This window comes from Podarcis muralis, chromosome 3, assembly GCF_964188315.1.
Source record: "Podarcis muralis chromosome 3, rPodMur119.hap1.1, whole genome shotgun sequence".
Classification (NCBI taxonomy): Eukaryota; Metazoa; Chordata; class Lepidosauria; order Squamata; family Lacertidae; genus Podarcis; species Podarcis muralis.
Window position 1 is genome coordinate 111177731 of NC_135657.1, and position 15472 is coordinate 111193202.

Below are 15472 nucleotides of genomic sequence, written 5' to 3' on the forward strand. Positions count from 1 at the left end.
CTGGCAGATCAAATCTATGTATTCAGGTTGAACATCTCTCTTCCTGCTTACGGACAGGGAAAGAGTCCCCTTAACTTATAGAGCTCAGAGGCAGAAGGGGCCACATTTATGCAGTATGCATTTATGCAGTATGAAGTCTGCAGTAGGGTCTAGAGAGTATGGACTAAATGTCCTTCAGCCACAGGCAACTTGGTCAGTGATGAGGGATGGTGGGAATTGTAGCCCAAACCATCTGGAGGGTACTGGGTTGTTGTTGGCCGCCATTTGTCTTGAGAGACAATGGAGTACGCCTCCAGGGATGAAGTCAAATTGCTGTGTTAGCAGCACTGAAGTGACTTCCCTGGGGCGCAAGCCTGGGCAATGTGTATGGAGGTCCTGGGCTGCCCAGATAACAAACTCCTCTCTTGGCCTCGCTGATGTTGCTTTAGTTGTTCTGAGAGAGCCGTGATTTCAAAGGAGGGACTGTAGGGTCTATGAAGGTATGACCCTGTGTATATTTTATAGGCATATCCTTGAAAGTAATATATAGCTGTTAGATAAATATAGTACGTGTCTTAATCCCATGTTGCTTACATAGTAAATCTCAGGACTGAGCTGTAAATTGTATCAAAATGCACACATCCAAGTAAGTAGAGCAAATTTGTCACAGCAAGGTTTTAGGAGATGTGTTTCTTGTTGCAAGATTATCTTTTTGGATGCTATTTAAGGATTTTTAAAAAATGAATAGTTATTACTGCCACCTGAATTGTGTGCATTTTCCCCTAGACCTCTTATGCACAACTGTTAGCAGCAACATGCCTCTCAAAACTTGTGTGCAAAACACCTCCTTTACCTGTTCAGCAAAGGATGGACATCAGTAAGTATTATTTATTCCTTTCAGTATTGCAGTAGGGTATTTTTTTGTGTAATGATACAAATTTCAAATTGCCCTAGTAGTTAGTCAAAGAGTTTAAGATTGCCAGTCAGAATGATTTTAGGTGTTCTTCATTTATAGCTGCTATATACTTTATCATTCTTTGAAAAACTGTTGATGTTTCTAACTTCCAGAAAAATCAGATTAAGATGTGATAAAGATGTGATCCAGAATTTGTGTTGTCCTTTATTTTTTATGGGACAAAATGTGTAAACATGTGGGTGTGTTTGTATTGCATGAATTAAAAAGCCTAAGAATTTGATCAGGAGCCTAGGTACATGTATGTCCTTGTTGTAAATGCATTTATTTTAAACTGTCCCATTGCTTTCAGTAGTACTGAACTCAAATACTTTTAGGTCTACTCCCTTAACTAGGTTTGATCTGTCAAACAAATGCAGCAGCAGGCATCTTCCTCACCTGCTTTATAATAAAAATAAAAAATAAATGTTAATAGATGTGCTAACAAAAAATGACTTCAGTTGCTCCACATAAGATATATTTTGTATTTGGGTGTGGGCATAAGAGTACAAAATTCACAAATATCTGTGACTCTTTCATAATTAATGTGGTACATGCGTGCTTGGGTATCAGTCCCTTAGTATAAAAGTCTTGTAAGACATGACCTTCAGTATTTATTGAAATGACCTAAAATATGGAGTTAGTTTATCAGTTAATAACAAAGGAAAAGTATGTTTTATCTGGGGTATTTTGGAGAAGTCAGCTACATATTGAATTGTGCAGCAGCTCCATCAAAACCAGCCCATTTTGTGATTGACGCTCTTGTTTAAGTCTAAGCTTAAGTCTCCTTCTTGTTTAAGGAACCTATGTATGTGGGGTTAGCATCAAATATTTGCTTAGCTCTTTAGGCTTCAGTAATAAAGAGTTTTGCTAATAGTACTTGCCTATAGTTCTAGTCCAGGGACTTAACATTTAAGGGAGACAAACCATATTTGGATCTTTATTCTGAACCATGCTGTCATGAGCATGTTGCCTACTTGTATCAATGATGGTAAAGGTAAAGGGACCCCTGACCATTAGGTCCAGTCGTGACTGACTCTGGGGTTGTGGCGATCATCTCACTTTATTGGCCGAGGGAGTCGGCGTACAGCCAGCATGACTAAGCCGCTTCTGGCGAACCAGAGCAGCACACGGAAACGCTGTTTACCTTCCCGCCGGAGCGGTACCTATTTATCTACTTGCACTTTGACGTGCTTTTGAACTGCTAGGTTGGCAGGAGCAGGGACCGAGCAATGGGAGCTCACCCCGTTGCGGGGATTCGAACCGCCGACCTTCTGATCGGCAAGTCCTAGACTCTGTGGTTTAACCCACAGCGCCACCCGTGTCCCGGGATCAATGATGGTAGAGAGCTGATTAAAATAAACAGAACATCTGGAGCTGATATGGTTGCTTGGCTAATTTCTTGTTTAATACAGAGACTTTTCAGACGCTCATCTTCACAGATTCTGAAATAATATCTCCAAGTAAACCTGGCACCAAGCTGTTTAGGGCTCATTGATAGGCAAGAGGCTTTAGGATAAATGGGGGAAAGTGAATACTTGTAAAGGGGGAGAAAAGATTTATTTATAGAATGTTGTAATGAAATAAGCCTTCTAAGAAATTAAAAAGCAAAATAGCACCCTGACATAGCATAATCAAACCAAACTAACCAAAATAATAGGGCACATGGTGATTGATTCCAGTTGGCAACTGGAAGCTCACAAGGTATAGCATACACAAGTTTCCTGCAGGGTCTTGTCTGCCAGGAAACACCAAACAGTTGTGGAATCTTTAGAGAACTAAAAGTGAGTCTGGTAAGCTGTTCCCATAACCTTGGTAGTTTTGTTGAGTTATAGCAGAAGTAGCCAGTGTGCTTGTTCTGTAACACCCATTGGCCCTGTCCAGTATGGCCAGTGATTTGGGGTGATGGAATCTGTAATCCCCACAGAGACAATCAGGCACTGTTTTCGCTATCCCTGAGCTTTGGTTTTGGTATGGAAGCACTATGCTTATGAACAGCACTGGACATTTTTCTTGTACATTCAGCTGACATGTTCGGCCTTCTCAAAAATACTATTTCTTGAGTAATTGTACTTTAATAATAGCACTAGAATACCTGCACTTGCCTTTGAAGCATTTAATTAGGAATATTACTATGCAGTTTTCAAGATCTGGTCTTCTGGAGACTCAATCCGTGTATTTCACAGTAACAGCATAACTTAGAACAACTTGATGCATTGAACATAAAATAATTTTGATTTAATTTTTGGTATTTCGGTACAGGAAACTACATATTAAACTATGTTGCATCTCGACCAAAACTGGCCCTTTTTGTGATCCAAGCTCTTGTTCAAGTAATTGCTAAGATCACAAAGCTGGGTTGGTTTGATGTTCAGAAAGACCAGCTCATCTTTAGAGACATTATTGCTGATGTTAAAAAGTTTTTGCAGGTAAGAGAAAGTGAACATGACTGCTTGTTAAAAACATTTCTGTATTATATATAGTAGTCACATATTTTAAATGCCATATGATCCTAAGGAGGAGACACAGAATGGAGAAAGTAGTTCAGTCAGCTGCAAATTGTACGATTAAGAACTGCCTGAAATATAAAAGAAGAGCCGACTTAAGGCGGAGACTATTTATGATTTTGTCATGAGAACTGTGCTGTAGAAAATGATGCAACTGGATGAAAAATGGATGTAAAAATGTAGCATTGAAATAGACCTCTTGCTAGTGTCATGTTGCATTGGCACTAAGGAGATGTATGGGGCTTCCGGGGAGGTGATGCTAAAAACAGTTGGTTGCATCTCCTTTCAATAATTTCTGCTCTGTACTGGTACTTTCTTCCATGTCGGTCCAGCAGTGCCAGGGGTTGCTGCTGAGTGGAGCTAGCTTCTAGTGCTGAATAAAAACAATGATGTGTCATTTGCACCAAAGTTTCCTTTGCCTGTTAATAGTAGGGGCAGCATATGTAGAGACTCTGGTGAATGAGAAGGCTTTTGTATATACAGGAAATCCACATGCATATGAAGCCCCAACCAGATTTGGGAAGCTATGCTAACCCAAGTAGATAAGAGGGGATCCATTTATTTTATATTAAATATTCTGTTTTGTGTTGTTCGACTCCAGCTCCCATCATTCCTGACCTTTGGTCATGCTGGCTGGGGCTGATGGGAGTTGGAGTCCAACAACATCTGGAGGGCCACCCCTGCTATAAACTCAAACCTTCAAGAAATAACAAGAGTTAAGGTAATGCCCAAGTCCTGGAAATGCCTGTTTAAGGTTTTCCCTACCTATGGGTGGTGCTTACCTTGAGAAATAATTGATAATTTATACCCAGGACTGTGTGTTGATTCTCTTCTTGTGATTCTTATGGCCAAGATGGTTGCTGTCATGCTCCTGTCTTCTCACCTGTTCAGTTCAATAGTTTTAAAAATTTAAATAGAAAAGGCACTTCATTTGTTTCAAATTATGTAAGGCAAGGGGAGTTAAAAGAGGAAGGCAGTTTCCAAGGGGGTTATTTTTCTGTGTGGGGAAATGAGTTCCCTTAACTTGGAATGAGAAATGTATTTTTATCATCAAAGCTTAGATTAGGTAGTTTTTGCTACCTAGCCTAGGTGGAAGTAGAGTTGTCATGGAATTTTTACAAATTAATTTGAAAGTAAGTAGTAGCTGCAAACTGAATATTCAAACCAAAGTGGTGGATTGAGTGTTTTTCCTCCTGGTAAATCTTTGATGCTTGCCAACCACAACTCCTTTTGTCAGATAAAATCTCTAGCACTGAGTGGGAGTGGTGAAGGAGATAAGGAATTATTTAGCAAAGCGAACTTATGATTGTGAGACTTAGATTTATTGGTGCTCAAAAAGTGTTTGATATACTTTTATCTGAGTAATCCTTCCCAGAGTGTGGTATGAGGGAGCAGTATTATGGGAAAAGGACTGACTGTAAGAGTTGTTTGTCTTAGGCTACCCAATATGTTAATGGCTAAATGAGATTTAAACTGATCCTGGTTTCACAAATGTGAAACCATCTCCTGTTAAATGTCATTATATTCTGTTTCTATTTTTGCATGAGGGGGGAAAGCTGATAATATGTTACAGTTAATGCACTTTAAAATCATTAGGAAAGTGTAATAAAAATGGCCTTGTGTTCATTAACAACAAATATGGGAAGAATACTGCGGCTGTTTTGCAGTTATTTTTATTAATGTAATTTGATTTTACATTTATTATTAAAATGTTTGAAGTGTGAATCTGCTGTAGTTAATTCATTAATAATAGAGATTCAGACTCAAAACTTTGCTTCTTGGGAGACTTCCTTCACTGAATTATTTTCCTTTGAGAGACAAAATGAAACCATATTTCTAATTCCCGGCTGAACTTACCATTTAAAATAGAGATGTTGATCAGCAATAAATATTAAGTCTTGGGCACAAGTGTTTGGATGGTCATTAAATAGGGGAAAATGGGGAGGGGGAGTCCAGTTTAAATTTGTAAATATATCTGTCTTGCCTAGTATAGCAGTAAGTTTGCCAGCCATTCCTGGAGTTTGGCTGTGTAGGGCTGTGGAATGGTTTGTTCTGATTGCCTAAGACATTGAGGAGCCAAGGCCAATTTGAGTAGATGGCACTTAACTGGGTTAGCAAGACTAATACTCTGAACTAATATAAGGCAACCTCATGGGCTTGTGTTAGCAGAGAAACTCCCTCCTCCCTGATATAGGCATTCAGGTGTTAGTACTTGTGGGTACTGAATTCTGAAGGGGCCGCGAGAATGTATGGGGATAGCCCTACCTACTTGATGACGTTTGTGCTGGCCATCATATTTGTTATGATAATATGGATAAAAATGGCCAGATTCGTCTTAACTCAGTGTTTCCCAAACTTGGGTCTCCTGCTGCTTTCAGACTATAATTCCCACCATCACTGATGCTTGCTTGCTAGGGATGATGGGAGTTGTAGTCCAGAAGCAGCTGGAGACCCAGGTTTGGGAAACCTTGCTCTAGCAGAAGCTAGTGTAAGGGCTCTTGCTAGCTCAGTGGTCTTCCTCTTCTCCTCCCCACTATGTACCCTGTTCCTTCCACCAAATCTTCTCTGCAGGGTTGGGAGAAATGCTTCAGCTGACAGAATGATCAGAAAAGCACGGTGCTGAATACCTACCTGAGATTAAAAGCCACCTAAAACATTCATTTTGGAACATTAACACTTTTTTCCCTATATGCTGTAGGGGACTGTGGACCACTGCATAATAGGAGTAATGATTCTTTCAGAACTGACTCAGGAAATGAATTTTGTAAGTGCACTTCTTTCCTCTGGAAATTCTTTTACGCTGTCAAGAGAATGGTCAGAGTGTCTTATGGGGCTGAAAATTGGGAAGCTGCTGTACATTGTAAAAAGTAAAAAAATTGCCTAAGAAAGGTTTTTAATGGAATGAAGCAGAGAAATGGGTTGCAGGGAATGTGGCCCATCCAACAGTTGCTAGAATCAGTTATAATACTCTGAAAAAGGACAAAGAAACCACATGCCGCCCCCCAGCCACATCAAGTAATCACACTTTCCCGTGCAACACAGAAGTGCAGGCAAATGCACCCTGCATATAGGAAATAGGTTAAGAGAGGAAAGATGCAGAAATGTTCTCTCACTTGTTCTTCAGCTTTTAATAATCCTATCCACATCCCACTAAGGGCTGCAAAGACTATTAGTCTTTATCATTTTGGAGGAAACCAAAGAGAAGATTGAAGGGAAGGAGAGCAGGGTTCTTGATTGTCATTATTTGCATTAGCTTGCCTTTGCTTTGAAGTATAATCCAAGGTGATACTTTAAAGTGGCATTTTCTTCTCCCCTTGAACCTTGCATGTGGTGTTTAGCGTGGCCAATTTTAGGTTTGATAATGGTCATCAGAAAAAGTTGTGCTATGCAAATTGACCTGGTAGATGTACATTCTTAACAGATATGTACCATCTGTTGCTGATTGTAATTTTTGCTATAGAGAAGGCTAGTATATGGATGTTTCTCGTGTGTGTGTGATGACGTCTCCACTAAAATGGTGAGGGAGTTACGCTTAGCAATGTGAATTTTTTTAGCAGTTCAACTTGCACAATATGGGTTGGTGTGATGCAATTATAGAGATGCAGAAATTTAGTAAGTGATTTAAGTCTTGTGAATGCATCCTAAGAATTTTTAGGAGTTCTGCTTAATCCTTATCCTACATGGAATGATTGTCCTTTATACTTTGTTCCATATCTTCTGGTTTCATATCAATATGATCTTTTGCAAATTCAATTGAATCAGTGGGACTTGACCCTAACATACAGGTTTGCATTGAGGTGTCACTGCTGGCTTTGCAAAGTAGCTTGGCTGCACTTATGAAGGAACTGTCCACCATAATGACTGAATATTCTAAACTAAGTGTCCTGGTATTAGATATGTATAGTTATGGTACAGATTCTGTATGTCTGGAGGACTATTTTTCTGAATGACTTTCTCCACTTGAACTCTGTTCCTGTTCATTTTAGAGCACATGCCCCACAGTAATTTCAGACCCACTTGTATTTTGCATGGATATTGAGTTCCAGACAGAAGTCAAATTTGTATATCTGTTTCAAATTAGGCTTAACACAAATAGAGGGAAACAAAACTAAGAACATGTGGGTAAGGAGGATCATATGAATTAAATAATAGGATGTAGACCTCCTGTTGCGCAATAATTTTCTTGTAGCTCACATACAAGTAATATGTTTTATCAAGCCAAAATGAAGAGACACTGATTCTGAAGTGTTTTTTAATTTTTATTTTAAGGTTGATTATTCTAGACCTTCATCAAAGCATCGTAAAATAGCTACCTCGTTTCGTGATACTACTTTAAAAGACATTTTGATGCTGGCATGCTCGCTGTTGAAAGAGGTAGGCCTAAACACAAGCTGTATTATAAAGATAGAATTTCAGCAATGCAGAAATCTTTTGCCCACCATGGGGCTCAAACTCACTACCCTGAGATTAAGAGTCTCATGCTGTACCGACTGAGCCATCCCAGCGTTACCCAAGTGGCTAATAATTGCATTTGTTTTTGAGCAAAATTAGTATGCCACCAGAACATTGTTTGCTGTTGAACAACAACAGAATAGAACATAGTAGACTAGAGATGAATTCACGATTGGAATCAGATGCAGAATATACATCTGTACCTGTCTATGATAAGTCTAACTGGCTTATGAATTCAGCCTGAAACAGAACTCTTGCCAGTAAAGCTCACATATGCTGGGTTTTTAACACATAATACTCTTTGCTCTTGTCTCCACTTAAATTTCTGAAGCATGATGGTGGTTTATATTGCTACTTTATTTTTTGAATAAACCAAGAGAAGTGATTTTTGCTTGTTGTTGTTGTTATTTATTATTATTAATTGAATTTATATACTGCCCTATACCAGGGGGTCTCAGAATGGTTATCGTTGGATTGGTTACCGTTGGATGTCAAGGCAAACCACAGGGTACAATTCAGTGCTATGCTACTATAGTTGTTCCACCAGTGCAAAAATTTCAGCTTGCCAGACAGAATGATTCACCCCACATACTGTTCTGGGAATTCTCCAGATCCCCCAGAGCCCATTGGGAGAGGCAGGAGGGGAAGTCACATTGCAATAGCAGAACTGAGTCCACTGGCTTCCACAAGTGTGCCTATTTAGTTAAATCCAGCCCATAGTTCATATTTTACCATGAATGTTCAGATAGCTCCCATGTAGTGTTTCCCACAGTGAGAGCAGCAAACCAGGATCCTTGGCTTGCAATGATAAATTATGCTGGCGATCATAGTTCATTTTTTGCTTTGCACAGTGCATAGTTAAACTGCAGCATTCCTTTCCACAAGATGACCACCAACTTTAGTTATTTTAAAAGCAGGTTAGACAAATTTATGGAGGATAAGGATATAAATGGAAACTAGCCATGATTGCTATGTTCTGTGCCTCTGAATAGCAGTTGCTAGGGAGCACAAATTTATTAATTTGTTTTTATTTATTAAACTTGCATACTGCCCTTCATTCATAGATCCTAAGGAGGTTCACAAATGGGGAGATCGTTGCTACATTCATATCCCACTTGTGGGCTTTCTGTAGGCTTTTGGATGCTGGACATGCTGGACCTTTGATCTGATCCACCAAGGCTCTTCTCATCTTTATGGTGTGACCTGATGGTGATTTGTATGAGCCCCAAAAAACCCCCACAGCCCCTTGTTTGGACATATTGCTAGGAGAGGGATCATGCTTTGTTGCTCTCAATAGGTGAGGAAGGAAGAAGCTTCTGTCTGCGAGGTCGACTATGATATGTGAATGTGGCCAGTTACTGACACACACTTCTTTTTTCTTTTTTTGGTTTGGATTTAGATGTTGGCAAAACCATTAAATCTTCAGGATCAGCAACAACAAAATCTAGCAATGCACCTTTTGAAACTTGTCCTCAATTGTCTTAACTATGACTTCATTGGCAGTTCAGCAGATGAATCTGCAGATGATCTGTGCACTGTACAGATCCCAACAAACTGGAGATCAAGTAAGAGAATTAATTAATGGTGATAACCTAACATTTTAGGTGGTGCCCATGACTATACACAATTGAAGTTGAATATCTGTTTTGCATCTAAAGGCATTCTATCTTATGGGGGTATTTTTGATCATGATATTAGTTGCAAAAAAAATATTCTATGGGTTGGGAGAGGAACTGACACGGCAAAACTTCCCATATTTCACAGCTCACAACCATTTGCAGTCTCACACCTTAATTCCCTGAACTTGGACAGTAGTCCTGGGCAGAATTGAACTCTTTGCATGTGAAGTGTGAGCCACGCAGTCAGTATGTAATGTAAGGGACCATGGGTTATATTTGTCATATGTGATGCTTCAGGGTGGTTGGTATCCAATGAAATAATCTTGTACTAATTTTGTTTCTTTTCCCCTGCTAGCCTCTGAAGTGTTAGTATTAATAATACAGGGGCACAATGATGTACTATGGAGTTCCATGATACTAAGACTATAATATACCCTAAAAACAGGGATCACCAACCATTTTTGGTCAGTGGGCACATTTGGAATTTTGAGGAAGTGCCAAGGGGCAACAGTCACAAAAATCCCCTCATTCTTTTTTCCTTCACCTTTTCTTATTCTTTCCCTCCTGAATATTCCCCTTAATACCCTTCCTTCCCATTGCCCATCTAGCTGTTCTTCTATAATTGCTGTTTTGCAAATATTCTCTTGAAAAAGTGCAGGTGAATCCATGCCCAACTAACAGTGATATTGCTCCCAGTCCTTCCCTATCTAAATAGAATGTTTCATTGAACCCATCCTTAGTGGTGAAAACTGCTTTAAGTTAATAATTCTTTAGCGGAAGAGAAGTTAATGAAAGTTAAAATGGGCAACGTGTATACAGCAGCAACAGTCTGCAGAGTGCAATCTTTATTTTCTCTCTAGTACATCCATTTTGCCTACTCTGGAAGCTTTTAAATAGTGTACATTGTTGCTGCAGTGGTTGCTTCGTTGGTCCATTAGAAAGCTTCGGTTGGATAATGTACTTAAGAAGTATGTGCAAACTATACTCTTTGGGCCTCCCTACCTTCCAGCTGCTGTGCTTTGTGCTGAACAGCTTTTTAAAAATGTCAGCCTTTCACTTTGGAGGGGCAGTAGTAAAGACTGAGATGACTGTTCACATTTTGTGTATATATTGCTAAAGTTTGTTCCTGGAATGTTTTCCCTTCTCTACTGTTTGAAAAGAGATTTTAGTTTAAAAGGAACTTTTCAAAGCAGAGTTCTATATACCTGTAATATTTGTGTATTTTGTGGGACATTTTAAAAAACCAGTAAGCATACATAATGTTAAAATGGCAAACGGTACTGTTTCATTGTGTTAATAGAAAGCTATTCAGGTCATGAAACAAAAACTGTTGGTTTTCAGGGATACGCTAAAACCTGACATAGGCTGTGAACAAGAACTTTATATTCGCTCTGTCCTAAACATAACTCTGACAACCAATGAAACGGGGAACAGGGCTATGGTTTGGTTTACAGTGGTACCTTGGTTCTCGAACTTAATCCGTTTCGGGAGTCCATTCAACTCCCGAAACCTTTCGAAAACCAAGGCGTGGCTTCTGATTGACTGCAGGAGCTTCCTGCACTCAAGTGGAAGCCGTGTCAGATGTTCGGCTTGCGAAAAACATTCGCAAACTGGAACACTTACTTCCGGGTTTGCAGTGTTTGGGAGCCAGGCCGTATTGTCCTGCTTCTCCTGTGCTTGACAGTCACAAGGAGAGGCTGAGTCAAAAGAAGGAATACTGAAATAGCAAGAGTAGAATTTAGTGCTGGTCTTAAGCAGTGGCAGGTTCACATCCTTTTTATTCCTCTTTACTCTGTTATGGTTTTGTGGGGTTTTTTGGGTGGGGTGGGGGACACAAAGAAGAGTATGCAACCAGGTGAAAGCACAGCTTCCCACTTGGAACCCTTTCAGAGTTTGGCACAATGTTTCTTGCCTCAGCTTTAATTGGCTTTGTGACATTCTCATGCCGCTGTATTTTGATTGGCTCCATGGCATTGTGATGTAAACATGACCACACATGGTCCCCAGTTGGCTGGGATCTCTGTTCAGCAGCAAGGTGAGGCAGTTAAAGGGGACAGAACATGGATTGGAGCATCACTTGACAGTGGTTAACATTATCGGTGAACAAGTATAAAATATTGGGAGGGAGCTTGGAAAAACATCACCACCCTACCCCAGACACCCATTTTATGTAAAAATGTGTACTGGTGAATATTTGACATAGCACTAGTATAATTTGGATTGTACTCTTGAAGTAGAGACCATTTAGAAAGAAGAAAACTGGGTTGTGCAGTCTGCAACTTACACGGGGGTTACATTCCAGGGATCACGCCAAAACCCAAAACCACGTGTAGTCAAAACCCATTGGGTTCAATAGTGGGTGGGATTGTCAGCATCATTTTCCCTGTAATCCTGGCTCCTTTCTGCCCTCTTTTTTATTTTTATTTTGTGACATAAAACTGAATGTGCACAAGTTAAATGCACATAAATTGTGGTCCTACCTTAGCAGATTTCATTTTCTGCAGGAGTCCCAACAGTTTGGGCTATGATTTATATGGCCTGCTTTTTTCTTTTTCTTTTTGCCAGTGTAGACCAAATGCTAAACAGTTATATTTCTTACCATTTTTAAAAAGAGGAGTGGAACTTGTGAAAGTTATTTTCTTTGTAACGCAGGGATTTGTCCATTTCATAATTTTACCTTCCTCTTCTCAGTCTTCCTGGAGCCAGAAACCTTGGATCTCTTTTTTGATCTGTATCATTCCCTCCCATCAATGCTGTCTCAGTTAGTAAGTATGTTTTTCCAATAGTAAAAGAAAGGGATTTCTGATAAGCTGTTTGGACATTAGTACATGTTTAATGAATATGTCATACCAGAATTGCCCCTTGTATCACCTTAGATTTCACTCCTGTTTATATGCTCCAAAAGAGTTTCTGTGGTACAGTTCAGAAGAGGGGGAGCACACACAATTGCAATTGGAAGCAACAGGACGTTTCTGCTAATCAGCCAGCAGCAAATCAACAGTATATTTATAAATGTAGCTACAACTGCAGCCTCTCCCACAGCAAATGCTCAGCCCACCATCAATTATGTATTTGCCCACAGACAGTAAAAACGTGCGGAAAGCACATGCCTTGCTTAAATGTGTGGGTTTATTTTGGCCTTGCATTTCCCGGTGCAATTCCATGGACCTCTCTGTCCTTAGATGTTGCAGTAGCACTCTTTGTTTGTTTATTAAATTTGTGTACTGCCCTTCATCCGAAGATATTGGGGCGGCTCACTCTTCTGCATGTGCTTTGCAGAAACTATTATTCAGAGCCCTGTCGTCTCTGATGCTGGAGTTATTAAATAGCCATCATGACTTTTAGCCACAATTTGGTCTAACCCTCTTTTAAAGCTGATGTTGCGGCTGTTGTTGCATCCTGTGGAAGTGAGTAGGTTGACTGTGCCCTGTGTCTGCCCTGAAGTTTCTGTCAGCTTCTTTCAGTGACCCCAAATTCTAGTAGTCTGAGAGAAGAAAAATCTCTCCCTCCAAATAATGCACAATTTTAGATGTCTCTCTATAAATATCCTCAAATATTAACTTCTGTCATACAGGAGTTGCTCCAGAGATAATCCCCAAATTGTGGAATGGTGGGTAGAATTCTAACAAAATGGGCCACTCTTCCATGCTTCCCCTACCATGCCCCTTTCCCCACTAAGTTTTGGCCTTGTATTGCCAGAGTTGCTATGACTCTCTTACATTGTCACAATGCAGCATAAGTCACTGGGCTCTTCTGGTTAGCTGTGTAATCACAGCACATGCCCTTGCAACAGGGCACAGTATCTAACACCATGTTGCCTGGCTAGTGTTCTGTTAGGATGTGATCATACCAGAAGCCAGTAACTACCTGAATTGTGTCCGTTGTAGAGATGGTGGACATACAGATACGTGTATTTGAATCAGTTTATTTAGCATTGTTTTTAATGGCGCATGAACACTGATGACAGCTTTCTGTGTTTTAAATATAGACTGTGTTTGACTAATGTAGCTGTTGGCCCAACATGAATGTATAGACTTTTCTAAGCTAGAAGAAACTTGACTGGTATAGCAGTAAGGTGTTGGATGCTTCTGGTATCCGTTAGTCCAAAAAGGAATGGTTGTATCTTGTTAATGAATAAAATTATTAAATCCATGTTTTCTTTCTAGGCACTTTCTTGTTTAGTTCAGTTTGCTTCTACAAGGAGATCCTTATTTAGCAACCCAGAACGTGCCAAATACCTTGGTAACCTGATCAAAGGAGTAAAAAGAATACTTGAAAATCCTCAGGTATACATTCGTCAGTTTTCTCCTCAGTTCTGAGTATATGCTGTCCGCTTTTAAAAATATGTCTTGCTGCTAATTTAAATTGTGGATGAAGTGGTTATCTTCCTGTTTGTTTGGGCTAATAAGCTGGGAAAGGAAGGGGGAAATAGGGGGCATCACGTGTGGCACATATCCTCTACCTTCTGGGTTAAAAAGGAGTAATAGGAAATGGTTCTGTGCTTGATGCACAGTGACAAATGTTATAGAGTTTCCTGTATGGCAACTTCATACAAACCATTGGTGAGGGAAACATGCCAATTACTCAGCAAATAGCTCCTGTGGTGTCGCTAGCTTTTGGGGAAGACAGGAGGGTTGGGATAAGTATGGTGGCCCATCAGCTCCAAGTGTTGTCTGCATGGTTCATTATTTCACCAGACTTAGGTTTGTGCCTGCACTGTCTTTTCTAGAAGAAAAAGGCACCTTTAAAAATATTTCCCAGCAGTGTTATGTTGCTGTTCTGTTTAGTTTCAACAACTCTGTTTGAAAATACACTGTTGTTTATTTGAAAAACACAGCTGCTTATAACTATGTGGAATATTCATTTATTTCATTTATTAAATTCTTATACTGCCCTTCATCGGCGTGCCACATGGAAGCTTACAATATAAAAACTCAAATACGCAGAACATAGTAACAAACAGAACCAATAGCCCCCTTCCCTTATAGTCACTTTTAACTGTTTGTCGATGTTTCTATCTTTCTAAGTATGTATGGTATAATCACCTTTTAATTACTAGTTTTTATTCCTTACCTGTTTTAAGTCTTATGTGTTCAGTTTATCTATATGTTTTATCTTATGCTGGTCTGTGACCAGAATGAAGTTTGAGACTGATACTGTAATGAAGGTGCCAGGTGAGGCTCCCTGGGGAGATCATTCCACAAGTGGAGAGCCACTGCAGAAAAGGCCCTTCTTGTGTTGCCACCGTCTGGATCTCATGGAGGGGAGCACACAAAGAAGAGCCTCAGATGGTGATAACCTAGTAGGGTAAATGAAAGCATAGGAGCAACAGGCAAGGGTGCTCTCTTTAGCCACATCTCAGTCAAGCAAAAAAAGTGTGAATCTGCAAATATCATGTCTGACCTCCACATGATGAGAGTTGTATTATTGCTCTGGTATTTTATATGTTAAGCAGTATAGAAATTCCTATAAATAACTAAAGAATCAGAAAGGAGTCACAACAAGCTTGGCTTTCTTCTGCCACAGGTTGTGAGACTTCGCTGTACTCCTAGTGTGCCTGAATCAGGGTACTAATAGAGCCGGCTGAGGACATGAGAGAAAGTCCCCATTCTGCTCAGCCAACTGGTGCTCAGCAACAATTAACAAGAGACAGCCAAGTTGCTTACATCACTATATTTTAAAAATTGCTTTTCCCCCGAGGACATTAAACTTGAAGCATTTTGTGTGATAGTAGCTGGAGGAGACTCTTGAGAGTCCCATGGACTGCAAGAAGATCAAACTTATCCATTCTGAAGGAAATCAGCCCTGAATGCTCACTGGAAGGACAGATCCTGAAGCTGCGGCTCCAATACTTAGGCCACCTCATGAGAAGAGAAGACTCCCTGGAAAAGACCCTGATGATGGGAAAGATTGAGGACACAAGGAGAAGGGGACGACAGAGGACGAGATGGTTGGACAGTGTT

At 40.0% G+C, this 15472-nt stretch overlaps 1 protein-coding gene across 7 annotated transcripts in view; it reads left to right on the forward strand.

Annotated features, from left to right (window-relative positions):
* RANBP17 (RAN binding protein 17) overlaps positions 1-15472 on the forward strand; it is a 181266-nt gene that overhangs the window by 6385 nt on the left and 159409 nt on the right. For 5 of the 7 annotated variants that reach the window (XM_028722173.2, XM_077926479.1, XM_077926480.1 and 2 more), the window contains 7 exons: positions 766-856; positions 3194-3360; positions 6137-6202; positions 7708-7812; positions 9290-9455; positions 12201-12274; positions 13676-13795. In XM_028722173.2, coding sequence (XP_028578006.2) covers positions 766-856; positions 3194-3360; positions 6137-6202; positions 7708-7812; positions 9290-9455; positions 12201-12274; positions 13676-13795 — 789 coding nt within the window. Of the gene's footprint in view, positions 1-765; positions 857-3193; positions 3361-6136; positions 6203-7707; positions 7813-8990; positions 9087-9289; positions 9456-12200; positions 12275-13675; positions 13796-15472 lie in introns of those variants that run through there. The other 2 variants (XM_077926481.1, XM_028722176.2) reach the window with 2 other exon arrangements.